The following is a 27,454-nucleotide window of genomic DNA, read 5'->3' on the forward strand; positions in this document are numbered from 1 at the left end:
AGTTCTGTCTCGTCTTCATCTCTCTCCCCACCCCACCCCATCATGCCCTAGGAGCAAGAACAGGATAATGATGTCCTGTAGTTTTTGCTGCACTTAAATGAGTTCACACTACAGTCCTTCCTTATCCCATTGGGTCCCCTTCCTGTTCCCACCTGATGGTTCAAGTAAAGGAGGAAAATGTATATCTTTGATAAGTCAGTAAAAATATTGTCTTCTCCTCCACCTCCAGGATTTGTATCTTAAGGCATGGATGTCAAGAAAAATTCTCTCCAGTTTGGAGAGACTCTTTGGGGCTGCATCATAACCAAATCACATTTTACTTCCTTGTTCGACCATTGTGACTGGTGACTGGGCTGTCCACAGACCTTCAGGATGCATACTTTCACATCCCATAGGCAATGCCTCCATAATTGCCTGCACTGGGAGGTTTTATAATTTCAGGCTGTAACATTCAACCTAGCCTCTGCTTTCAGATCCTTTTCCTGGGTGATACGAGTAGGTGCTTCTTACCTGAGGATTCTGGTTGATTCACAGTGGCTTGCTGCTGGTCTGCAGTGAATGGGTACGACTCATTCCAAACAGAGAAAAATCTGAGCTAATCCCATCTCAGTATTTCATTTACATGGGGATGAATATCTCACCAACCATGGATTAGTTCATGTTCCACTGGAAGGAGATTTATTCTGGCCGTCTCTCTATGAGTGCCCAGGCAGACTCTTTTCCTGTTCCAAGACAGAAAATTATCAGTTTCTACTATTATGGGTTATAGGGCAGTACTGTCCAACACACTTAAGTTCTTTAAGGATTCAGCTGTTGGTTTGTAGGCTCATCTTTCCAATATTGTAAAGTATATTGAACTGCAAACACCAGTATCTTATTCATTAATGCCTAAATGGAATCGCTCATGCATGTTGTAAGCTTTGTCAAATTCCTCTTTATGGACCAATATATGAAGCTTCCTTTTAAAACTTTACCCATAAAGCTTCATGATAATAGAAAATGGTTGTTTGCAGTTCATGAATATATTTCTTTGTCAACAGGGATGAGGGGTGTGTGCAAAAACCCAGCTTATTTGGGTAGCCCTGCATCCTATTTTCTGCTCAGTTATGGTATTATGGTTTTGTTTGGCTGTGTCAGAAAGTTGAAGTAAGAATAGATAGCATATCTTTCTACCTATGAAGAGTTCAGCTTATATCTCAGCATCATTCATTTCCAATTGGATTATCCTCACTTTCAAGAAAGCTTAACAGTCCTTCACAGAGAGGGGCCTTTCATTTGTGAGAACTAAAGCCCATAAAGTCAGGACTATTCTTACTTTTGGGGCCTTTTTATCATTCACCATTGAAGGATGTTATGAGAGCTGTGTTTTGGTGGTCACACGCTATTTTATCCTTCTTTTACCTTCGGTCTTGGATGTACCAAAGCAAAGGCATTGTTTTTTCCCTTGGGCCCAATAGTTATGACACAAAACATGGTCCAGTCTGCTGTCAACATATAATAGTGGACACCCTTTCCATAAAGGTGAGTATATTAATTTTATACCATTTTTTAAAGGCCATTAACCTCCCTCTAAACTGTCAAATTTAGCTAAGCAATAGTGATAGATATTCTATTACTTATATTAAAATGTATTTGGGGGAAAAGGGAAACGGATTTTAATAATGTATTACTTACCTGTCACTTTTGCAAGATTCCATCTTCCCACTCCAGTTTGATGGTCTAATCATTGTTTGGATTAAGTCACTGAGTAAGGTTATCCCATTTAGGCCAATTATGTGGTAGTCAGACTGGTTCATGGTTACCTCTATACCAGGTTTCTAGCTATACAGTAAGCAAGGCAATAGTGATGAGTATTATGCTATTAAAATTAGCATCCCCTCCCTCACCCCCACTCCCCAAAAAAATAAATGACATTTCAATCAGCACTTCACTTTTATTTGTAAGTGATCTCATGTCACCAAATAGAAAAATACATTTCTGTTTGTATTTACATTTCTTTCTAATTCTTTCTCTCAACCTTTTTAAATTGTGTATCCTTTGTCGCTTAGATAAAATCTTTCTCAATTGAAATTTTTAACACTAACCATAATTTTGTGAGCTTCATGATTGTGTACATTGCTGTGATTTCTTGTCATTTCTATATGTATACAAATATGTTAATTGCTAATCAGGACAGGGTGCTTCCTTCATAGAATGATACTAATATGGATATCAGAAAGTATCACTTTTCACTGTATTTGTGTGAAATTTTGCTACCTTCTAATTACTGTATATACTCAATTTTATGTTGGCTTGACTATAAGTCAACCCACTTTTTAGGGCTGCAAAAAAGCAATTTTTTCTTTGACCCTCCTATAAATCCAGGTGTATTTTGCAAGTCAGATCTGCCTGAAGAGATGACATGTTATCAGTGAGTCAGAATTGCACTTAAATGAACAACCAAAGTGAATAGATCGATATGAAATATAAAGACAAAACCAATGTAAAATACAATTATATTATTGAGTGAAATATGTCACAAATAAATTATTAACTTACATTTTCATCTTTGTGACATTAATCAATTGAAATCCATACTGATTTACATTTTAAATCTATTTATAACTATAATACATGCATGAATTCCATTATATGTTACATACTGATAAAATAATAGTAGCCCAGAATAGTCTGATTAACAATATCATTTAATATGTTAATTCCACATGTCTTACAAATAATAGTCAAGTTCACACGTTTTAGACTAGCAGTATCCTATAAATGCCACTGTCTAATTCATCTAGTATAAAGCCCAAGAATTCATCCTCATCATCTGAGTGACCAAATATGGTTCTGAAATCCTCCATCACAGTCTAGTCATCATAGATATCATCTGATTCTGATTGCTTGCCTTTACAGTTAATTAAGGCTGCTTATGTCAAGACTGAGCTTTTGCTCTCTAGATGATATTTCAATCATGCAGTTGTTAAAATCAATTAAAGGATGCAATTGAACAGGTATCTCATTCATGGCACAATCAAAGGGTTGTCATGTGGAAAAACAATGAGGGTGCTCAGGTATTATGGTCCAGCACACACAGGGAGCTGTAGGACTCGACCTGAACAAGTATCATGATCGTGGTTCAATCAAAAGGATTGTCAAGTTGAAAACAAGTTCAATACTACCTTTACAAGCCTAGGATTTATCTGCCCCTGTGAAATGGCAGATCACTTGGTAATTACATCTGAATTATGGAATGGAGAATATAAATCAAATCAAAACTTTTATTGTATCAAACACGGTGTTAATACAACAAAACAATATAAAACAAAATAAAGGTTGCTCAGACATTAACAAAACTGGAAGCAATACAATTACTAGTAGGCAATGGTAAACAACATTGAGGGACAATTGACTTTGCAGTAAGTAAAATTTAATTTTCCAGTAATATTTTAAAATTATTAAAATTTAAATAACTGTATATACAACTGTTGTGTAATGAATATCATAATGAAACTGATCAACCCAGTGCATACTATACATGCATTTCTGAATGGGAACAATGGCATGAAAACATTGAAATATTTCCAAGGACAGTTTATATATATCCTGTTAACATCCAGAGATTCAAATATTACTGCTAGGTATAATGCAACCCCTGTTCTGTTTGAATCAAATTTCAGTAAATAAAACATAGACTTATAAGTGATCATTTATAAGCAACAAACTTTTTTTGCTTAGAATCTAATGGAGGATATGTTATTTCACCTGGTTGATAATTTAACATGCAGTTCATTTATCAATGAGCGGATTATGAAAATTCAGTTGTCATAAAGTTTATCAGAGATTTGGACCTCTTAAGAAGCAACAACATAAGTTAGCTTAGAAACATCTTGATTAATTGAACAAATGAGCCTTTCGTCATATTTTTTTTAATACCACTGTTTTGTTTCACTACTGAGCTTAATGCAGACCTAAAACTAACAGTTTGGTATTCTCCAGAAATAATATAATAGAAAATTCATCATAAACTGTTTTTGCATTAAAAATATTCCAATTCCATCAGGATCCAAAGTTACTTGAGAGTTAACAGTTATATTGGCTATTCAGTGATAGCAGGTGCAGAATCAGATTGATAAAAATTATAGGAGCTTTCAAAAATTGCAAACATAGTTGATTTTTTGGCTCAACTCCATTCAAGTTTTTAATTTGTACATTTTTTGGGCTTTTTAATTCTTTCATTATTTGAATCAAATTCAGTTCTTCATCTTGTTATTCCTTTTGTGTCATGATGAAGGAAGTCCAGCTCTCCAGCTAGATATATCCAGTTTGAAAGTGCTGCCATTTAAATACAGCATTAGGTCAAAAAATGAGTAGACCACTTAAATTGATGTCACAGGAAGAAAGCTAATGCCATTGCTATATTGTATCATCTGGTGATAAAATTGTGAAAGAAAATGGTACTTTTGCATTTAATAATTTATGATGGAGCTATTCGTTCTTATAACATGTAATCACTTGGGTGAGTAATCCTGCAAGATTGAGAAAACCTCAAATGTCAGAACAAAATGAATGAGATAGGCCCTTGATTTGATTTAATGTTTTTTTTTAAATGTCCACCATAGGCAGAGTGTGACATGTTATGATGTTCATCCTTCTGTCTATCCATCCATCAGTTTGTTTCATATTATGTTTCTCCATGGTAATGACTTTCCTACCATTTATCAGTACCAAACTTTGTAAATAGCTTGTATGTCATTGTTGTTGTGGGCTTAATGCCATTTTTCAGAACATGATCGCTATTCATGGTGGCCAGTATAACAGGTGGAGGAAGAACTCATGAAAAACACCAGGAGCCTCCAATGCACACAAGGCTTCTGGCAAGCTTTCTCACATATCCATGTTGGCAGAGATAAGACTCAAACTCACACAGACAGTTGTGAGATGTCTGTGATCTGTTAAGGCAAGTACCTTAGACCACTCATCTACCCAGGGCCCACTTGTATATGGTGTAAGGAAGAAGCCTATCAGTTTTTGTGTCATAGGTAAATGACACTTTGAATGAAAGAAGAAAACTTTTTTCAGCACAGTAACATTTGCTTTATACATAGATTTGGACAAAACATTGTGGATAAATTTCACTTGGAGCAAGGAAGAAGCCATTTGAGTTGTAGGTCAAAGATCAGGTTTAGTATGGCTCATAAAAAAGACACCTATACATTTTTTTGTCATGGGTAAATGTCACTGTAACTGAAAGAAGAATTATTTTTCTACACAATAACATTTGTTTTATATCATAGATCTGGACCAAGCATTGTGGATAGCTTGCACTTGGAGTAAGGAAGAAGTCGGTTGATTTGGGGGTTAACAGGTCAAACAGGTCAAAGGCCATGCTCAGTAGGACTGAACAATAGTTTCTGAACAAATATTTTAGTTCTCAACCACAGTTTGTGGATGACTGACACATTTTGGTAAAGAATAAGCCTATTGAGCTGGAGATCAAAGCACAGATTGAAAGTAGAAAAGTGGTTTCTGCTTAATATCTTCAGTTCAAGACCACATAACCTTGACTAAAGTTTGTAGAAGGTTTGTACTTTAGATAAGGTCCAGCAAAGATTGCCAATGATTGTGATGAACAAGATGAGAAAGTGCAGGATGACCACTTTAGTTTATGATTTCAGGTCTCTCCCACTAGGTTCTTGTTATGATAGTTTATGTAACCTTGAAATATCCCTGAATCGGAGGCATTGCCTTAAAATCTCCTTGCATTAAAAAACAAGACATTCAGGCTATCCTTGAAAACGTTTTGAATATATTGAGAAACTCCTTGAATTTGCTAACAACTCAATTTATTTCAAAGGATAAAAATGTGGAAACTGAATGAATTATATGACTTTTATATGAAGAATCGTTGTTATTTGCATATTGCCTAAAGATAAGGAATAAAAAGATAGTTTAACATAAAATTTTGTCGTGTCACAACACTGAACCATCATTTTCTGTTGACCCCAATATCTAAATCCTTTATAGACATTTCTAAATTGAAGGCTGTGGTGTCTTTATAATTTCAGATATTTTCTGTCATTAAAATCTTTCTTTCCTAACTGAATTGTCATTTGCTTCTATCAGTCTATCAATTCCTTACTGCACAGCACCCTGTTATATTTATGCAACCATGAGGGTCTAAAATAGAAGCCACTATAAAATTGCATTTTCAGAGTTTATTTAAATGTTTATCAATGTACTCAGATGAAGTCATAGTTGAAGAATAATTCTTAATCATCCAGTGACCATTTGAAATTGTCTTGTGCTAAATAACATTTTGACTCCAGTGGCTACTCACTTTTGACCTGGCATTGTTTGTAGTTCAGTCTGTAGCAAATAGCACCATTTTCAAATCAGGTGAATTAAGTAGCATTTGTTTGTCACCAAGCTAGTAATATCTACCTGATAGAGCTTTTGAAATTGAACACCTCATGTCATGAATTTGCTGCAAAGAAAAGATTTCATTGAGCATAAACAAGAAAGCCGGGAAATATTTAATTTTGCATTAAGAATAATTTGCAAAGTACAGTATATCTCACGTGATTTGTAATTTCTCTACATGTTATGGTGGAGTAGTTAATCACCATTTGGCTCTCTCTGCTGTGAATTTTACAGTGGAGGGGTAGATACCTGCAAAACACCACTACAAATCACCACTACAACTCAGCAGACATGTCTTGTGCTTCATCACCATAGAGGGCATGGTCAACATTACTGGTTCATATTTGAATAGCCAGAGCATGAAGACCACCCATGGAAAATCTGAGACATAAGAGTGATTTACAATAAAAAAAGTCTTGTATGTTCAGTACATTTGTGTTTAGAAATAGTTTATTAGCTTCAAATATACTTCTTTTTGCAGTCACTGCCAGTGCCCATTACTTATATGTGGTCCCAGTTTCAGCTTAATCAATGTAGCTCAAGAAGTTTACATAATGATAATTGGAAAGTAGATCACTGATACTTCTTTGAATTGTAAATTTTTATTTTATTCAAAAAATTTGATCAAGCTTACCAGCTGACTTGACAAGAGGTACATCTTTTGGTTTTCCATGAACAGCTTAAATTTATCCTATCGTTAGAAAGGAAAAGTAATCCTTTGTGATATGGACAGTTAAATTCCAACTGATAACCACTGCTATTTAAAAGAAAAGAAAAGAACAGAATTAAATTTACACAGAAATGCAAACCATATGCTTACTCCCTGAGTATTAATGGCTTTATACACTGTCAGCAACAGCACAAGTGAAGTTCACAAGGTTGCATATCCACAACTTGAATGAGCCAACTGTATTATGATGCAGTAGTGTCATGATAAGGGATCATCTACTTGATTTTTGAGGAGTGTTCACAGGGGTTGGGATTTTCATTCCAACCAGAATTTTAAAAAATTCTTTTGTTGCGAGTCTCTGCTCGTAAAATAAGTAACAAAAAAGAGCGAAGACAACAAGCTTTGTAAAATTGAACAATTTATTTCCCACGAATATCATGTGAAAAATGAGAAAAAAGAACTTACGGTTTATGAATCAAATCTGAAAATAATCAAAGAATTAAAAAATAGAAGTCCTAGGAATAAAAAGTCTTTAATGAAACTGACTTGGAATCCCGATGAAATCCAAAATGGAAGATGATGTCATCTGTTGTAACCTGCAAAGTGCTGTTATGTCAACAGTTTCTTGTAGAATCACAGAACATATTATTCCAGTTTTGAATTCCGTATAAATTTCAGTGAATGTCTTTGTCCAAGAATTTTGTAGGAGCACTCATGTATTCCAGGGAAAAGAATCACTTGAAATTCAGATAATTTGAAGAAAATAAAATAATTCGCCCAAACTGGACACAACATAAAACAACTTGACTTTTCAAGTGTTAAGGCACAAGTGAATGAATTCTTATCATAGCATAAGTTATAAGACTAAAATGCAAAACAGATTCCCAGATGGGGGTGAAGAGTTCATCCTTCCAGAAGGAATAGAAGTTTGTTATATGATAAATATCATGTCATCCAGTTATGCCCTTGACTTAACTTAACAATTCTTACTCTGAGAAAGAATGTTTCAAAATATTTTTTTTTAAAGTTGTTTACCAAAACTGTCACTGGTTCTGAATCAAAGTCAGAAACTAGGTACAGTATTTCTATTGTTAGGTGTTTATCAGTGAGATAAAAAGAAAAAAGGTCAAACAGAACTGAACTACTGGACAAACCTAGTAAACAATAGTACATTACAATAGCATGTAATAGAATTTTAAAACATTGAAAACTAACAAACTAATAATTAAATTACATATACATAACACTTTCATTACAGATTGTTTTTCCAACTGAAATTTGGTGTGAGTTAAGTTCTTTCCTTTTGCAAGATCAGAGCAAGACAATTCCTTTCAAGCTTTTCAAAAAGAATCCTAATCTTTATCTCCATTTTGCAAATGAAATGGTCTGTCTTGAAGAGAAATCAAATCAGTAGCTATTGTCTACACTGTCATAAAAATTGATAAGAATTAGCATCAGTGAAATATGTCTGCTTTGGCTTGCCATTTATATATCACAAAGCCATTGACTTGGAGCATCATCTTTAACAGCGCCAATTACAAAAAGCAATTAATAGCAGAAGTCTGTTAGTTTTTTCCACAATTAAACTGAATTAAATTTATTGCTGAAATGAACAGTGTTGTGGGAAAATTTATGATTCTAAGATTAATCCCTCACTTCCTCACTTTGGTAGTTGTAATCATAATTTTTCAGATTTTATTTCCAACAAAGGAGAAATACCCACACCTTCAGTTAAAGTTTGCTTGTTGGCAGTGTCATGTTTCGACATAAATTATATGATGTTCGAGACTACCAGATCTCACTGATGTCATTATCCCAAATCTCTCTCTCAGTAAATCCAGTTTATTTAGTTTACTTATTTACAGAAAATATGTTTAGGTATATTGACTGCCATACTTTGAAAAAAAATTATATTAAATTTAAATTTGTTCATGATTCAAATACAGAGAAATACATGGAGTGCCTTTTGCATAGTAGGCGAACCATCACTGATTACGTCCGCACCTGAAATTTTTGGCTTTTTCAAGAAGGGGGTGGGACTTGAATACCAGACCTACTGTTGATTCGTTAAGCAAACAAAAGACAATCCAGTGCTTGACATCACTATATGCTGCCTCACTGCAGACATCGTTGCCATATGACCCAATTTTTTATAAAGCTACATTAAAAATCCAAATCACACACACACACCAACATCCTGAATTGCTTTTTTGTACCTTTTTATCCAGTTTTATTTAATAAATGCTATCATTTAGTTGCCTGTCATCTGCAGTTCTGCATATGTGTTTTTCTTCTGTCTCTTTCACACAAATAAATTTGAAGATTTCATAAACAGTAATTCAGAGATAAATTTTTCATCTGAAAATGAAATCATTTTGTTTTAAGTACTGAAAGTTAAACATCTCAACATCAGAGTCTGTAGACAATTTAAAGCACTCGTTTCTGTTTTATAGACATTAATCTAGGCAGACACTTTATGCTTCATTCCCTTTGCATTGAAAAATCTTGAATTTTGAGATACTTTTGTGTTATGGAGTTTACTCTTTTGTATACCATTGGTGCTTTTATTTATTTTGTTCAAAACAAATTAATAACCATGTATTTGTTTGCTGAGGGACGAGCTTGGTTTTGGATTTTGCCAGTTTGTATTTATAATTGACTGTAAGTTATGTGATCTAGCCTTGCTGAAGTTGAAAGCTTTCACTCACACCAAGTCAATAAAACTAAAAATTCTATGCTGTACATGGAAACACTTTAACTATTTACTTTATGAGTGAAAACTGAACCGAAGTTGATAATTGTGTGTGGATTAAGTTGGTGACTGACATTGGTGATATTGGAATGAGATCACACTTCGTTTTATTCCAGACAGCATTGTGAATTTTATCCTATCTGTAACTCACTCAATGTTTAGGACATTGTCATTAAATGTAGTTAAAAGTACTTCATTCCTTTTAAATACTTTGTGTGAAAGAAATTTGTTACTTTTAGCTACATTTGATGACACTGACCTGATAATTTACAATGCTTAGTGGAATGAACTATAGTGTTGTGGTGTTGACTTGTGATGCTGTCCATTATAAATGCAGCTCCTGTCAGTGTCAGAAACTCATTAATTTTCTTACTCTAAAGTATTGTTTACAACATTATGCAAGCGATAAACCATGAATTGATGAGATTGGTTGATTAGCATTTGTACTATTTAATTTGGTCTTATACCTACTTTTTCCATCATTGCTGGTATGAGGTACCAGTAGTAGTGCAGTCCTAATGGAAACATTGCAGTCTGATCACACTTTTTATTTTTTAATGCAACTATTTATGAAACTTATCAGACATACAGCATTTGTTGGTGGGAGAAGGAGTGCATGTGTCATGAAAATATGAGTACAGATTCACGTCTTCAAAAGTAGTGAGAATCTCTCTCTCTCTCTCTCTCTCTCATCTCTCTCTCTCTGACACACACACACACACACACACATCAGTTTTTAAGTACATCATATTTTCATTTGGCATTGAGCCAATATTTGATGTTGTGTAAAATTTGATTTGGAGAAATTATAAAGAAAGGAATGCGTCTCTTAATTTATGAGGGCAATAACATAAATATCTGAGTTCCCAACAGTGCTTCCTCTCCTCCTCTCTGAATGAAACTCTTTAGTGCATGCTTGCAGTAGTCATAAACAATCATGTCCACTCAGCAGTGGTGGTCAGATGCAACTTTGCGAGAAAGCATGGTGTGCAGAGATATTCTTCATGAGAAGCTGCAGCAAGTCCATTATGCCATGCTGAGAGATGGGAGAGGGACTTTACTTATTCCTTTCAAAGCTCTCTCCACACCCACAATGATGCATGGAGAAAAAGAATCACATGAGTTGTGCTGTATTTTAAACTTTTTTCACAACACCTATTCTTGTGGTAAGGTTTTTCATGTTAATTTTGTCTGGTATATCTGAATATCTTTTTGAAAAGATTTTTTTTTAAATCTTAGTTGAATGCATTTAAACGCAGTGGGTCTATTTATTTTTTCAGGTATCAGTTTTCATGGATGCGCAAAATGTTACATTTTTGTCACCAGTTGAATTCATGCATTGGGGAAGGAGTCCATTAGTTTACAAGGATTGCCATTCATGGGGTCTTTAAATTCATGGCTTGTTGGACCTAAGACATCCATGAAAATTGGTACCCCATGAAAAGTAGTGAATTCACAGTAAAACTTTTTTTATCTGATGACTTATATTTTTACTTGTAATAATTGGAAAGGAAATTACATGTAATTGTGCATGCCTAAAGCTCATAAATAGGTCATTTAATTTCTTTTAAATATTTGTATTTTTAGTTTTTAATATTGTATGCCTTCATCTGTTTTAGTTTATTTAATGGTTCGTCATTGTGAAACAGCCTTATTGTCTGAGATTTTGTTTTTGTATAAACATTGGTTTTTGTGTGGCATCAAGCGAAACATTAGAAATTATTTTAGTCATTTATTTCTTGACTTACAGTTATTTCAGGAATTACATAAAAGCAATCTTTGAGCTCTACAAGTTAGAGGTCCAATCTTACTGCCAGAAGTTGTATGCAATACATATGTTGTATTTTCTTAGAGGAAAGACACCATAGCTCCAGATCAAAACAGTTATGACTAAATTTGAAAGATTTCTGCTAAAATACGATACATTTTTTTTAATGAGATGCAAACAGTGTAAATGTATAGAACATATTATTTTTCAGTTTACATGCATTGAAATTGTTTACATTCTGTTGTGCTTTTTGCAGTATGCTTGCCAAACCTCAGATGCCAACAGAGATTAAGGAACCTGTCTCACCATTCCAGATTTGTCGAATGTTATTGGATCAATTAGGGCTTTTATCCTGGGAAAAACGGTAGGATTTACTTCAGTTTTGAAGATTTCTTTGAGTATAACAGAACAGAGAATGAAGGTGTACTAAATTGTGGAGTATCTCAAAAGATACATATGTGTAATTTTATTAGCCTGCAGAGAAGGAATGTGTTTTTTCTGACTATTACAGATGCTTTATATCAAGCTACAGTATTTAGACTTGTAAGAAAATTTGACTTTAAGAGCTAGTAGAGAGAATAGTGTATGACAATAATCATGTTTCATGTTGACCATTTGAACTTTACATTGTTGTAATTCCACCTTTGAAGAATTATGAAATAAATACTTCCTGAAAATCAGTTCCAGTTACTCTCCCAGTATCTATATTATCAACTTGTATGTCTTTCATAGCAGCCAGTTGCAAACAAGTTTGTTTTGATTTTTTTAATTTATAATTTATATGCTTATGTTATGCAAATTGGAGGGACTTTTCAGATGGTAGGCTACATCAGTGGGTAGTTTGTGTAGCTTTTTTGCACACTTGTTGGTAGCTTTTTATACACACTGTTTGCCATCCATAACAAAAGAAAGGGTAGAGACCATACTGTTATTTCCAACAAAACTAAAGTAAAGCCTGTCTTGAGAGACCACCTCTTCCACCAACAAATTGCAGTCTCTCAGAACAATTCGTCCGTTACAGGAGGTTTGTGTAAGGTGACAAGTTTTCATTGTCAGAATTCAAAAGGGCTTAAGAAAATAAAAGACTCACAATTAATATACATGCATTTTGTTCTTTATTCATAGTTCTTTTTAAAATATTGCAATCATTTCATCTTGGAATATTTTATATATCTCCAATGATACATACTACAGTACTTTTTCACTATATTGGTACATTGTTAGTTTCTGTCATAAGGAAATTCTAGATGAATCTTGTTACGACGCTAATGATATTCATAATAAAATAGTTTTTAAAATGTATCTTATTTTTACACATTGGTTGTAACTGCCACCTATTAATGGTGACATATAATTATATTTATGATCCTTTCATCACATCTTTGACACTTGTCATGAATGCTAATGTGGCGGCAAAATGAATTGTTGTGAAACAGATACAGCTAAAATCCAACTTTCAGGAACATTTCAGGTAAAAAACAAACAAAAAACGTAATGTTTTAGTTCCTTACTAGCTTATGTGAATGTGTTAAGTATATGTAGTCATTTGTAAGACTACAAATCATCCTATGATTTTCTGGAGCCCACTTGTTAACTGAACTATAAGTGATTTCTCAAGCCCACTAATATTTTTTTTTTTGTTGAGTAAGTATATTTAATGGCCTAATGGGCCTTTCTGATAAATATCTTGCCCAGGTGTTGGCATCCTACTCGCTTGTTCCCTGCTTAATATATCATTTGTGAGGTAGAAAATTATAGGTTTCAGTATCAAAACTTCATATTTTTTTCAACAGGTTCTCTAATGTCAGCAATTAACACAAGGTGCTAATTTTCTTATACTGTTGATGTATTCATTTACTTTTACCATGTATATAGATAAAGGAAATATTCAATTTAAGAACTTTAATGATCATTTAATGGCCACTTTGTCTTCTGGTCACATATTTCATGGCTACGTGGATGATCTGGAAACAAACTGCCAAGAAGGTACCATGCAGGCTCTGTATCCCAGAGCTCCATCTCTTTTTTTTTTCAAAATGGGACCAAGGAAATAGGAAGAACAGACCGTGTTCTAGTGGTCTTGCTGTTCAGACTGAATCAACCAGTTCGCACAGAATGGTCCATTCTATGCTCAATCATCAATCAAATTTGTGCCTGTTCTAGTCAGCCTCTGGTGGACCTCTTTGTGTTAAGGTGGAAGCCCAAGCTCCCATCTTTGTCTCTCCAGTCCCAGATCTGAAAGCCAGGGCAGTGTACTCCCTTTTATGGAACTGGAACTACCTCAATGAATAAATCTTGATTGCTCTCTTAAGTGGTACAATCTTGTATACCAAACCTCCTGAGTCAAGTTGTGAGGATTCTCATGAAACTCCTGCCATCTGCCTGCCTGCTGAAACTGCACATTACATTTTACATCCCAGTATAAAATAATAACCTTTGTGCCATGCTCATAGTAAATAAATCCTCAGACAAATATTTCTGTGGAGGAGTGGACAAAATTCCTTGGGCAAGAAAGTTAAGCATATGTGGAGAAACAGAGCATTTCCTTCCAAATGCAAGCAGCGAAACATCACATTTTTACAAGCCACATACTACAGCTTGCTGACTTCCTCTGATTTTTCACGATATAGTTGGCATCAATCACAATAAAAAGCTACTATTCCGCCATACATATGATTTTACTGGCAGTAGGCCAGAACTATAAGTTTAAATGCTGTCAATGCATGTACAGTTTTATAGCTGAAATCTGCTTTTGAAAATTTGAAAAAAAAAGGGTATATTTACTCGTTTTGTAAATATGTTAGTGAATTCAGCCAGAACTAATCTACTGGGGCCTGGAAATGTTGCACCAGCACAGTTCCTAGTGCAAAGATGAGTGGCTGAGTAATCAGATTAAAATTGTTAAAGAACAGCTAATGTGAGCACAGCAAGCTGATATTTGTTACCTTATTGTTATAATTTGAAGACTGCTCCTGTGGCCTACTGGTTAGAGCACCCGCCTTTGATGTGGGAGGTTGTGGGTTTGATCCCTGGCCAAGTCATACCAAAGACTTTCAAAAATGGTACTAACAGCTGCCTCGCTTGGCGCTCAGCATTAAGAGGTTAGTGCTAGGACTGGTTGGCCTGGTGTCAGGATAATGTGACAGGGTGGGACATCATACTACATGTCTGTGGCATGATGCCCCAGTGCGAGACATCACTATAAACTGCCACATTGCAGAGATCGTAGCGATATGACTGAAAAATTGTTAAAGATACGTTAAAAATCCAAATCACACACACACACATAATTTGAAGAGTTTAAGGTCAAATCAGGAAAGTTTTTTGAGGTGTTGTAAGAATAAAGGGGTTAAAAGCGGGCCATGATGGTTTCTGTCATTTGATAAAGATTGGCCAACTATGAAAGGCCATTGCTGCCAAAAAGATGTTTCAGCAGGAATATATAAGGACAGCTTCTGTATTGTTTAATTCATGTAAAAAATGTATGCTTTCACCCAGTGCTAAAAGCTACTAAATAATAGCACAAGTTCAGCTATGCTTGAATATCCGAGTTTAAGTATGTGAAGGCAAGTAGCAAAGGTTTGGAGTTTACATTATGTTTCATGCAAAGTGGATTTTATGATAGTATATGGATAAAGAAATGATATTGCCAAGCATATGCAGACACCATTGCATAGGAGCAATGAGTGTTTTGTAACAAGCACACTGACTTTGAAGGACTTATTTGAGACTGGACCAAAAGTGGATAAAGTGGCACTTGCTGAGAACTTGGTGATTTTCTGGCAGAGCACAATTTACCATTCGTTGTAGCAGATCATTTTATTTACCTGGTTCAGACTCTGAGATGGAATCAAAATTTTCATGCCAATATACAAGATAACATACATTGTGACTCGGCCCCTTGCCACATTCACCACCTCCAAACCAAACAGAAAAGTTTACAATTTGTGTATGAGTCTCAGGTTCATTGTTATGATTGGTAAATCAGATGATCAATGGAATGGTCAATTATTGAATGCTCTAGTTTGTGTGTATGATCAAAGAGTATTTCTAACAGTCTTTGATATTCCAGCATGCAGCATATGCACAAGTGAAATGATCTTTAGATTCCAAAATGAACCACATTTGTATGTAATCTTTTTAAATGTTCATATTATTTATTTATTGTTTAGAAGAAATCTGGAACAGAAAACTTTAGATAGCCTGTTAAGTATGGAGCTTAATAATCTCATTAATATCATCAGTGGTCACCTGATAGTGATCTTGTGAAGGATACTGAAAATACCTCCAGATTTTATTTTAAAACCTTTTTAAAAATTTGCAGTGAACCAAAAGATATGCAACTGTTCCTTTTTCATTCAATTTACAATATAATGACTTATATTAAAAATATAATTATAAGATTTTCAATCAGTCTGAATCTGCTTTCTCTTCACAACTTGTAGTATGAAGAGAATAAATATTATAGCCAAAAATGCACTTTTTTGTTTTCAGACCTATGAAACATGTAACATTTGTTCGTAAACAATCTACTGGTTTAGAAGCCAATCTACTGACCAGAATTTGGAAATATGCAGGTTTAAAATACTGGGTCCATCACATGTAGAGTGATGCTCCCAGGGTGTGTAATCGCACGATTCATACAAAATTTTTTTACGATTTTGTGCACTTGGAAAGTGGTGATGCATGAGAACTCCTACTAATTAGTTCAGAGTATTGCATTTTAAAAATGTATTCAGCATGGCAGGATTCAGATTTTATTTCTATTAGATAAATTAAACAAATAAGAATCTAAAAATAAATTCTAAGTACATGTACTGTATTTACCATATAATTTGGGGCACTATAATGTTGAAAGTAATTTTTTGTGCACTGTATGTTCTGGGATACATCTTTTTTTAAAGTCATAAGTTGTGGGAAACCTTTAAAATTATTTGAAACATACATCGGAAATTGCACTCCAACTGAAATTTTATTTAAAAAAATAAAACTGTACTTGAAATAAAACTCTTTAATTCACTGCAACATCATGCCTTCAAAACAACCCGTCTCCTGCACACGTACAGTCCATTCTTTCGGTACATGAATACCTTTTTTGAGCTTTCTCATGCCATGAAATATTGTTGTTAGAGGATGCACATCATCTGAAGCAGAAACGGCAAGGACTAAAGTCAGATTTTTTAAAATCTGCTCCAGTCGTGCTGATTCTCACACTTTTGACCCCCATTTTATCATCAGTCCATCCAGGAATGAGATCAAAGTACACTAGTATTTCATCCATGTTAACGATCAACTTGTCAGTGAAATCATCTTCTTTTCTTCTGGCCTTCACGAATTCATCAAATCAAATCAAATCAAATGATTTATTTTCTCCAAATCTTCTAGCCTTCACTGAGTCGGTGATGACCATGACGAAGCACTATATTGTGTCAATTTAAAATTTGTTCCATTGTTTCAATTTATTTTCAAAATTCCAGTGAATACTGGTGAAAGGAACCAATGTTAGCTTCCATATTTCTGCTGTCTTTGTATATTAAAATTTTTTTGGCACACTTAAAAGAATCTAAGGTCAGCTTGCATTGTAATAAAATTAATAAAATAACCTTTGTATTGATATCCTTTACAAAAAAGACAGAAAAAAACAGCTTCAAAGTTGGCTTCTGAGGTCGGCTTGCTTTGTAATGAAAATAACCTTTGTCTTTGGAGTTGGTAAGTTTAAACTGCTGACTGCCAGTTGTGTTTATTATCCACCCAGGCCTCTGTTTGTTTGGCATCTCTAGTTATAATTAATGCAAATGGACATTGGTGTTGGCAGGTAAAAAGTATACACAGCAATAACTTGCTTTAACCCTTTACCTCAAGCAAGCACCTTTGGACACCTCTACTCCATTCGCATGGAGGCGCCTTTTGACGTCTCTAATCCTTTCACATGGAAGTGCCTCTTGACGTCTGCTGTAAACATCAGCCATTTTAAGCCAGTTTTCATAGCGCCACCTTTGGGGAAAAAAACATTAAATACTACATTCATTCTGCGAATGACAATTACGTCAGATCACGTGGTCACTGTTTGTGTTCTGGAAGATATCTGCTATTTAAAGTAACTGGTTCGTAATCTCCACTCTCTGAAATGGAGGTCGTGGATTTCATTCAGTACTTACAAGGTTTTCACGATTAGAATCACAGCTATGAAAGTTTCAATAACTTAGGTAAAGGCTCTGATATTGATGTAGGCAGCAATTAGTTTTTATAAATTATTAAATTCAGATGACTTAGTGATGTAGACACGGACAAAAAAACTTGTAAACTTTGAGTATGAGAAATGGCGGCTACGGTTGGTCATGCGATCTCACTGACTTGATGGTGATCGAGTTCTCTCAAGATTTTTTAAGCACATAAAAAATTCTGTGAAAAATTAATTACACAGCTATAACAATTGGACTTTACTCTTAAATTTTTCCGCATGTAATAGATGTGTACCAAAAATGTAAAATGATTAAAATTGCTGTTAAACGTAACATGCACTACATTGCTTAACAGTTAACAGGCAGTCCTATGCGTATGGAGTCGAATAGGTAACAGGTGTTCTATTTATAGCACGCTGATAAATGATACCTTCTGTAATCCATACTAGCAAAAAGATTGTCACTTGCACTCAAGTGAATATATTTTCAAATAATGATTTTTATTTGTGAGACATTGTCATAAAGTTGAACTGGATATAATTTAATCTTGGTTATTTTGCACCTAACACCGTATCAAGCATGATCCGCAGTTGTCTTCAAGCAATTGCTTTATTATTTCTCTCTTGTTTGCGATTTTGTTGGATCCAGTTTTTAGTCAAATCACATATTCAAACCTATGAGTACCACCAAGCATGATTTGTTTCTCAGTGTTCATGTCAATGAACAATGTGTCGTGTTATCGGACATAAGCGATACATGCTACAGTATGGAAGACTATACTACATATATGGAGTTCATGGATATATTTTACTCTTTAATGCTCATGATGAAAAAATGGAACAAATGATAACAATACAAGGCTAGTTTCTTTTTATTATCAAACAAGCATTTTATCTATTATATTGCAACATGAAGGGGGGATGCAAATTCAATACAAATTTATTTTGTTTCTTAAGTCTTGGGACATGTGACCTAGGTGAAAAAAGTTTCATCATAAGTTCCTGGACAAGAAAATGTTTTATTATTTTGTCATGTCCCAGTATATATGGTAAATATCGTATGGATGTTTTTATCACCGTTCTCTTCAGTTCCAAAGTCTTTAGATGTAATCCCACTAATTATTTGTAAGTGAAACATGGGTGTCCTAGAGGGGTTCTGTAATTGATACCCTTTCCTTTCATATGCACATGCACAAACTATAGTCCATTTCCAGAAAGTGAAATCAACCATGGTGGGATGTAAAATTGCTGATTATTTTCATTGTCAAATTTGTGGTGGTGGGAATGTGGAAAGTTAACAGGAGAATGAAGAAAGTAGTGGATTTTCTTGTGAAGCAGAGGACAATACTTTAACAGCAACGTCAGATGATGAGTTAGATGTACCACCAAACAAGAAACCAAAATGTGCAGTAAAGTTTTACAATTCTTGGTTGTGGATTACAAATGGTTATCTCACAACTCTAAGAAAGGAGATATGTTCAATGATATTTGCAGAAGTTGTGGTTAAAGTAACCCTTTTACATCACATATTAGCTGTTTGAACTTTTAGACGTCAACTCTTACATGAAATGCATAGTCACATAATCATGATCATATACAGACATTAAAGGCTAAGTCCAGCATTATGGAGTATATAAGATAGCTGGAACAATAGTCAGCAAAGTACTGACTTAAGAAAGTAAGGCTCCGGGTGAGTTCTTGGTAGTGAAAAATCTTAGTTTGGAGTAGAGATATCCAAGAGACAGTACCTTTGAGGCATGGTAAATAGTAAATAACAACCATAAAGAACAATTTCCCAACTTGTTGAAACTGGCTGAGCTGGCTATGCATTTGCTTCTTCAGACAGCAACTGCTCTGGCTGCCTAAGTGGTTAGAGCATCCTCCTCGCAGATGGTCGTGGGTTTCGAACCCTGACTGAGTCATACGAAAGACATAAATATGGTACAAGCAACTGCCTGTCTTGGTGCTCAGCATTAGGAGGTTAGGACTGGTCAGCCGGGTGTCAGGATTATGTGACTGGGTGCAACATGATGCCCCAGTGCTAGACATCACAATAAACTACCACAGTGCAGACATCGTAGCAATATGACTGGAAAATTGTTAAAGCCATGTTAAAATATCCAAATCACACACAAACCCTTTAGACAGCAGATTTTGAAGGGGGGTTCTCAACACAGAACAATATTCACATACAGCTTAGGAACAGATTAAGTTGAGAAACAAAAACACCTTGATGCTTATACAACAAGATAGGACATTGTTTGAAGATTTTCACTTTAATAGAACCCTAACAGAGTGGAGCAGGAAGAAAGAGAGGCAGATATACAAGTAAATATGTTGTCTGTGGCACTTGCGTTTATCTATCACTTATGTCCCACCTCTGTCTGCATGGGTTTGAGTCTTGGGCTTGGCCAACATGGGCATATGAGAAAGTTTGCCAGTAGCTTCTCCTGGGTCACTGGTTCTTCCCAGGTTTTCCTAAGGGTCCTTCCTCCACCAGATATACTGGCCGCAATGTATAGCCTATCTTGTGCTGAAAAAATGGTCTTAAAATCAAAACGAAAGAAACTACTATCCAAGGCTTGTTGAATCACCTTTCATGGAAGACCATCCTAGTCGCTTTAATCCCATCTGGTAAAATCAGTGAAATTAATGCCTTATAGGTTGACACAATTTTCAGAAGTTCCACTGCAGTAGTTTGGTTTCTTTCATAACTGCACCAGTTTAATTGCAAAGAACAGTCATTAATGGAAAATCTGTTTATAATAATTAATACCTGATTAAAATACAGCTTCCCACTCTTAAGTGATCTCCACAATTGCATCACTGTTAGAGCATGTACTTCTGCTTCAGAGTAATTGATGAATAACATCAATTCCTCCATCCAAGGGGAGACCACACCCATTATCTTGTGTCTATGTAAGCATTCAACATTTTAGCAATTTTGGTGACAAAACAAGCCAAAAGATGTGGTTAATGTCTCTTGCTGTCTCTCTTCGCACTGGAGGGCTAACTTTCTGAGGCAGTGGAATAACTCCAGCTGTGTTATGATTCAGTAAGCAATATTAAAGAAATACATTGTGTATCACAAATTGTTTTTTTCCCATTTTTAGACAAATTGTTGAAAAAAAGCAAAGAATGTAATTCTTCTTTGCTCAAAATTATAGAGTCATGACATCACATGTTGTTAAAATGTCTGACAGTATTTTATGGATTTTACTGAAGCAGATATCGAGAATCAGAAAGTGTGTTACATTCATGTGTTTCAGTAAAGTATTAAATTTAAAATGGTATTTGGGAAAGATCAAGCAGCAGTTTGCATGCATAGGAAGCAAGTGTTCAGTACTAAAATTCTTCCTTTTCAGGAACTGCTGCATAATTTTCAAATACAGATAGAATGTAAATTTTTATTCTGGGCCTTTGAGGATGGCATGCAGAAGAATAAGATAATGGTTCTATGCCATTGATCTTGACTTTCTACAATACCTGAATGTGGCACCTTCTCTCAATATCTGTATTCCAATTCATGCTTAACATGTGTATTTTGAATACAAGTCAGTTCTGGGAAAAGTTAATGGTTAAATTATTCTTTGTTGTTTTTTGTAGATGTCACTTTGACCTTCTGAAAAAGACTGACAAACTGTTGAGGGAGTTGAAAAACTTGGATATGCAGAAATGGTAAATATGATTCAGTAGTACCTGCTCTTGCATGTTTTTCAATCAGACTTTTAAATTTATTATTCCCACGTATGAACAGGGTTTATGGTGATATCCACTGTTGGTCTGTCCATCCATCAATCTATCCACCTGTCTGTTCGTCTGAATGTTGCCACATCTGCACCATATTCATGGGTTGAAATTCATAAACTTTATAACTACGTTGCCCTAGGAGTAAACATCTGTACAAGGGGAGCATCCTTGGCTCCTAAACCTGGGGCCCATGGAAATGGGTCAAAGATAAGATGTATGAAAATTTCAATTGGCATAAAAGATTATCCATCATAAACCTTTATCATTTTCATAAGGGAGAGGGTTGCAAAGGTATGGTGGAATGATTGGAATGTACAGAAAAGGCAAGGGGATTTGCATTGGCTAACCCAAATAGTTGTACCCTCCAGTGTTCTGGACACAATATTTTCAAAATATATTATAACATTTTGTTTTTAAAGATGATGAAAAGTAGAAGCTTCAAGTTGGAATTTTTTTAAAAATCACCTTTATTGAAAAACTGTTGATTGAAGTCAAATGTCTGGTTATGAAACTGCTTTAATTACCTCAGATGTATGGACTAACTAAAGGTGTTGTCAATTGATAGAAAAGAAACCATAAAAGCTTACATGCTCATGATCAGGAAGTTCCTTAAAGAATGTGAGCAGCAAGCTTGTTGAAGATGACAATGGAAAAACAATATTTCCTCTAGACACATAGTAATATTATTGGATGAATCACTTTGATAAATCAATGTCCATTAGCATTACATCAAGTTGACATGTTATTGCAAACTCTTGTTATATTGACCACCAGAGAGAGCATACAAGTGGAGACAAAAATCATGCATATCAGTTCCTCTTCTCACTACAGTGGATTAACTGGTGTGATATAAGTGCTTAAATAGAATCTGAGTGCAAATAATGGTATTCCACATCAATTTCCTTAACCAGTCTAAGTACTTTGGTTCCATTGGATATTTAGAGCAGTGATCACTAATTTGGTTTCCTTGGATATTTAGAGCAGTGATCACTTATTTGGTTCCATTGGATATTTAGAGCAGTGATCTCTAATTTGGTTCCATTGGATATTTAGAGCAGTGATCACTAATTTGGTTCCATTGGATATTTAGAGCAGTGATCACTAATTTGGAGTTTTAGTTTCAAGATAGCTGCAAGTGATTTTGAAGGAAAATATGGATATTCTTTCAGGTTTTCAAAGGTAGGATAATGCTTAAGTCAATTTTAATTTATGAAGCAATATAGATAGTAGAACTTTTTCATTTTAATGGACAAGTTTTCTAGCAAGACTTGACACCAAAAGCAGTACATGTACCCAATGAACAAACACTAGAAATGCAACCAGAATTTTGTATTTATGAAACAAAATTGAAACACTGTCATGTAAGTGTTTGCTATTGGCAAGTGAGGCTGTAATGCAACCTGGTCTACCTTCCTAGACAGTGTACTTGTCATGCACAACGATACATAATTATGACAATAAAGATATTATTTCTTGTAGACAGTATGTAGGAAAATTGATAATATTCATTAATTTTAATTATCTGAACAGAAAGAAGAGTGATTATTTTATAGTGTATGGATATTTTGGTCAAGGACAACACATACACACAAACACACACACACACATTTGTATTCATAAAACTATGAGGACCTTGACATATGACTATATTTCAAAGACCAAAAGCAGAAATGAAAGTATAGGTTAGAAAATTTAATATTGGCATAAGTGCAATTGGGCTATATGTATATCGCTGTCTTTTTTCCTGTGTGACTTAAAGAGGACTACTGATACTGTACTACTGTTATGAGAACCATTTACACACATTAAAAGAGTACACCAGCCCAAACACCTGAACTGTCTTTTTCTTCTATTCTTTATTAAAAGCTTGCAACAACATGAAAACACTTTGATCTGAAAGCTTAGGAACTAATTTACCCTTAGTTAAAGCTAATGACAGACAGATACACAATTTCAGCCACTGTTTGACAACTTATTGACCTTTCTAACTGTACGATTATTATAAGGAATTATTTGTGTGGAAATGATCGCCAAGTAGTTGAGAATTGAGAAATATAATAATCAGTGAAACCTTAATATCTGTGCAGTGAAGTGCAAAGTGAAATTTAAGAATATCAAACCTATCTAATTTGTTAATTCACCAATCAAAAACTTTAGTTTTGTTTTTGTTTTTTAATTTAGCATATGACTGAAGCAAAATTGCATTTACTGTTTCAATAACAAGCAGAAGATATACCTATAAGGACTTAGTTTTCAAAGTCAGAAAGTGTTATTGGTTTCCTAAGTGAGATGGATGAATTGTCATTGTTATTCATAACATTGAGGAACTGTAATAGCGATTATTGATGTGATTTACAAATGTGACAGTTATATTAGAGAAAGAAAAAGGAAGAGAGGAGAGTCTCAAATTAAAGGGATACAATAGTAGGTTTTTTTATTATAGTATCTAGACAATTTTTTAATAAATTTCAGAACATTTGGCCCACAATTATTTCATATATTTAAAAACTAGATTCAAGCATATACTCCAAGTTGATCATCAAAATCATTATGCAGATTGCTTATGTGCAAACTATTACATTTAGTCACTTTCAGATATCTTGTGCATATGTGCCCAGCCTATGAGAGCACAGCAAGTTAAACCCCATCCCATCAGGAAGATTTAATTTTGAAGATTTGCTAAAAGGTCTTGGCTACCATATATACATGCATAAGTTCAGTCCTATCAGATCATAAACTTAATTAGACCTGTGTATGCCCCAATTCAGACCAAATATTAAAAGTCCAAAAGTTTTTAAAATTTGAACTATTTGATCAGGAGTCCCATGAACAGCACATTATTCACCAACACTTTTTATTAGTCCTTTCCATACACACTAGTATGGATGACCTCAAGATTACTGACCAAATGGTCTGAATGATCTACACTTTTAGTCCATATATGTGGTCTTGAGCAAAACTTAGTGTGCAGAAACCATTATTTTCTTACTAGTTTTAACAATGACTATGTCCCAATTGCAAGCCCTCCACAAAGTTTGGTCATGAAACATTTAACTGGAATAAACGTTTTTCTGCAAAACCAATATTTCTTTGCAACACAGTGACCCAGACTTTCACAGCCTGCAGACAAAGGTACATGGTTTAGAACTTAAAATTATTATATTAGACAAACAACAATTTTCTAATTTCAGTCACTTTAATTTTGACGTTTAATTTTCTGATCCCCAAATTTTCTGGTCAAAAAGTATCGTCTTATAGACCACCATATACAGTATCTAATGTAAAGCAAACACCTGTAAGACAAGATATCAATTTCCAGAAAGACTGCTTTTTTTTGCAATTTATTATGAGTACAGAATGTTATTAAATCTTGATCTCATCCATAACAAATGACAAAGGTATTCAAGTTTAATTTAATGTGAACTCTTAAACAAATCTTCCAAAGAAGCTGATGTTTCTTCTGCCTCCATACATTCCTTAAATGTAGCACATCCACCCATCCCACGGCACACGGACATGATTCATGATTATCTTTATGTCTAATAGTATACATTACAAAGACATCGTGTAAAGTAGTGAAATTCTGATTGGCTGACAGGTGATCATTAGTCTCATATCCACTGATTGACATTTACACACAGACTGGTCACACCAAGATATGGCTGCAAGTTGTGTGTACAGTATTACATGGGCCACCTCTGATGATTGTTATGAATCAGTTTCCTAACAAACATTTCAAAGGCTGGTATGTAAATCCTCAAAAATGCAGTTACATCTTCGAGATGTTGGTGTGCAGTTCAAGTAATGTCCTCACAATTATACTAAAACACAAATGCACAAACACAAACATAAGTGTGCAGTATAGAAAATAGAAAGTGATAGGAAATAGTTTTCATTTTTGTTTCCTTTTCTGTATTTTATTCATGAAAATGCAAGATTTACCATCATTTCCTGATATACTTGATTGCCTACAGAAGTTTTTCTTTACACAAATAAATAGCATTTCTGAACTAAAGCAATAAATGGAAACTGCATTACCTTTCAGGCATATAACTTTTCTTTTCCTAAAGATAATTGACCTGCTACTGTTTGTTTCTCAAAAAATTTATATCCCCCACTATATATATTGCATCTTCATCAGTGTTACAAAATCAGGCATACTTCATGTGGTCCAATTGAGTAAAATAGTTTACAGAATGTCAAAAATGTAATTTATTGCAACCAATCAGGCCATCCCACACCTATCATTCTTAAATAGCTGCTGCTGCTGTTATAATCATCCAATGAATATGATTTAAAGTGTTGTGTGTGTGTGTGAATGAGAGAGAGAGATTTACACTAAAATTCATCCTAAGTATATAAAACAAGATTGTCCACCATGCCATATGTTGCTTAATTGTGTGCACCTTCAGAAGTTACAAATGCAAGAAGAAAAACAGATTTAATGAGATAGAGCTATAAATAGAAACTGCATTATCTTTCATGCGTAAAAATTGTGTTGTTTGTTCTGTATATTTGATTTAATTTATATCTGATTGAATTGTTTGTAAGTTTTTTTTTTAAATATTTTTTAATTTCATTATATGTCAAAATAATGTAGTTTTGTTTACTAGGAACTCGATACTTTTCCAGAAAATAGTTTGACCTTGACTGTTCATTTTGTAAACACATAAAGCTGACCTATTTCCCGACCATAATTCAAAATTAGTAACAGTCACATGAACAGGTATTTTTTAATTTTTTTTTATTGTGGGAATAATAAGAGTGAGATCAAGGAAGTGTTGAATATGTGACCTTAGGCTTGTAAATAGTTTTATTGAAGTAAACAAATTTGTTTATTTTATTCTTTTGAGTAAAATGATTGGTTCTTGTGAGGGCCATGCTGAGAGTATGTGATGTAAACATGATCACGTGACCCTTATCTGGGCATCTGTTTTGCGCAATATTCAAGTTTTAAACCATTGCTTAGAGAGAGAGATCTCAGTCAGGCTTCTAAACACTGGGACGTAAAGGTGTTTCTTTTGTTGTGTCATTTTGGGAATTAATTTTAATGTTTATTTGAATTATTTGGATTCGAAAAGAATAATTTGTTTCTCTGGAAATATTTTGAGTGCTCATGCAGAATTCTTGAACAAAGAAATTTTATTAATGCAAGCACCGGATTATTTCTTGTGTTTCTACAAGGAGCTGTAGACTTCAACACAGTACAGGATACAGCATATGTCATTGCCTTCCATCTTGGATTATTCGTTGGTACTCGAACTTGAATTCATTAGAACATTTCAATACTAGGACTTCTAAAATTTTATCCATGGATTATTTTTGGATTTGATTCTTAAAACTGTTCTTATTTTTTCATTTTTACGTTATCTTTCCAGGGAAATAATTTGTTAATCTTTTCAAAGCTTGTTTTTACTCTTTCTTGTGTTGCTGTTTATTTGAGCCTAAACATGTAACATGTTGCCAAGGACATTTGAGCTGCCAGTATTTGATTATCTACAAGGTTTGTCTGCCACTAAGGAGCTTCAGATGGCTGAGTTGTCTAAGGCAACAAATTCACTTGCCTTTACAGATCAGACATTTCACCTCTCTCAGCTTGGGTTTGTGTCTTAGCTTAGGGAATGTGGGTATGTGTGAAAGCTTACCAGTAGCTTCCAATGGGTTGGTGGTTCTTTTTTAGGTTCATCCTCCACTAAATATATTGGCCACCATGTATAGCCTGTTATGTGCTGAAAAATATTAAACCCTACAAAACCAAACCTTGTCCCTTACTATACTACATTGTCAACACGTAAAAATCCAGTGTTCTGCATCGCTTAATTAGACATGCTTTATGGTCAGATTGGGTGAAATAGCTTACAAAAGGTCATAAATATAATTAATTGGAACAAATTAGGCCATCCCAAAGCTACCATTCACTTAAATGGC

At 34.4% G+C, this 27,454-nt stretch overlaps 1 protein-coding gene across 7 annotated transcripts in view; it reads left to right on the plus strand.

Moving 5' to 3' along the window:
* Positions 1 to 27,454, plus strand: part of LOC149808553 (ral GTPase-activating protein subunit alpha-1-like) — a 274,534-nt gene that overhangs the window by 163,345 nt on the left and 83,735 nt on the right. For all 7 annotated transcript variants that reach the window (XM_089978950.1, XM_089978978.1, XM_089978968.1 and 4 more), the window contains 2 exons: positions 11,852 to 11,959; positions 21,383 to 21,454. In XM_089978950.1, the coding sequence (XP_089835076.1) occupies positions 11,852 to 11,959; positions 21,383 to 21,454 (180 nt within the window). The remainder of the gene's footprint in view (positions 1 to 11,851; positions 11,960 to 21,382; positions 21,455 to 27,454) is intronic.

This window comes from Sinohyriopsis cumingii, chromosome 1 (genome assembly GCF_028554795.1).
Source record: "Sinohyriopsis cumingii isolate HCF-2022 chromosome 1, ASM2855479v2, whole genome shotgun sequence".
NCBI lineage: Eukaryota > Metazoa > Mollusca > Bivalvia > Unionida > Unionidae > Sinohyriopsis > Sinohyriopsis cumingii.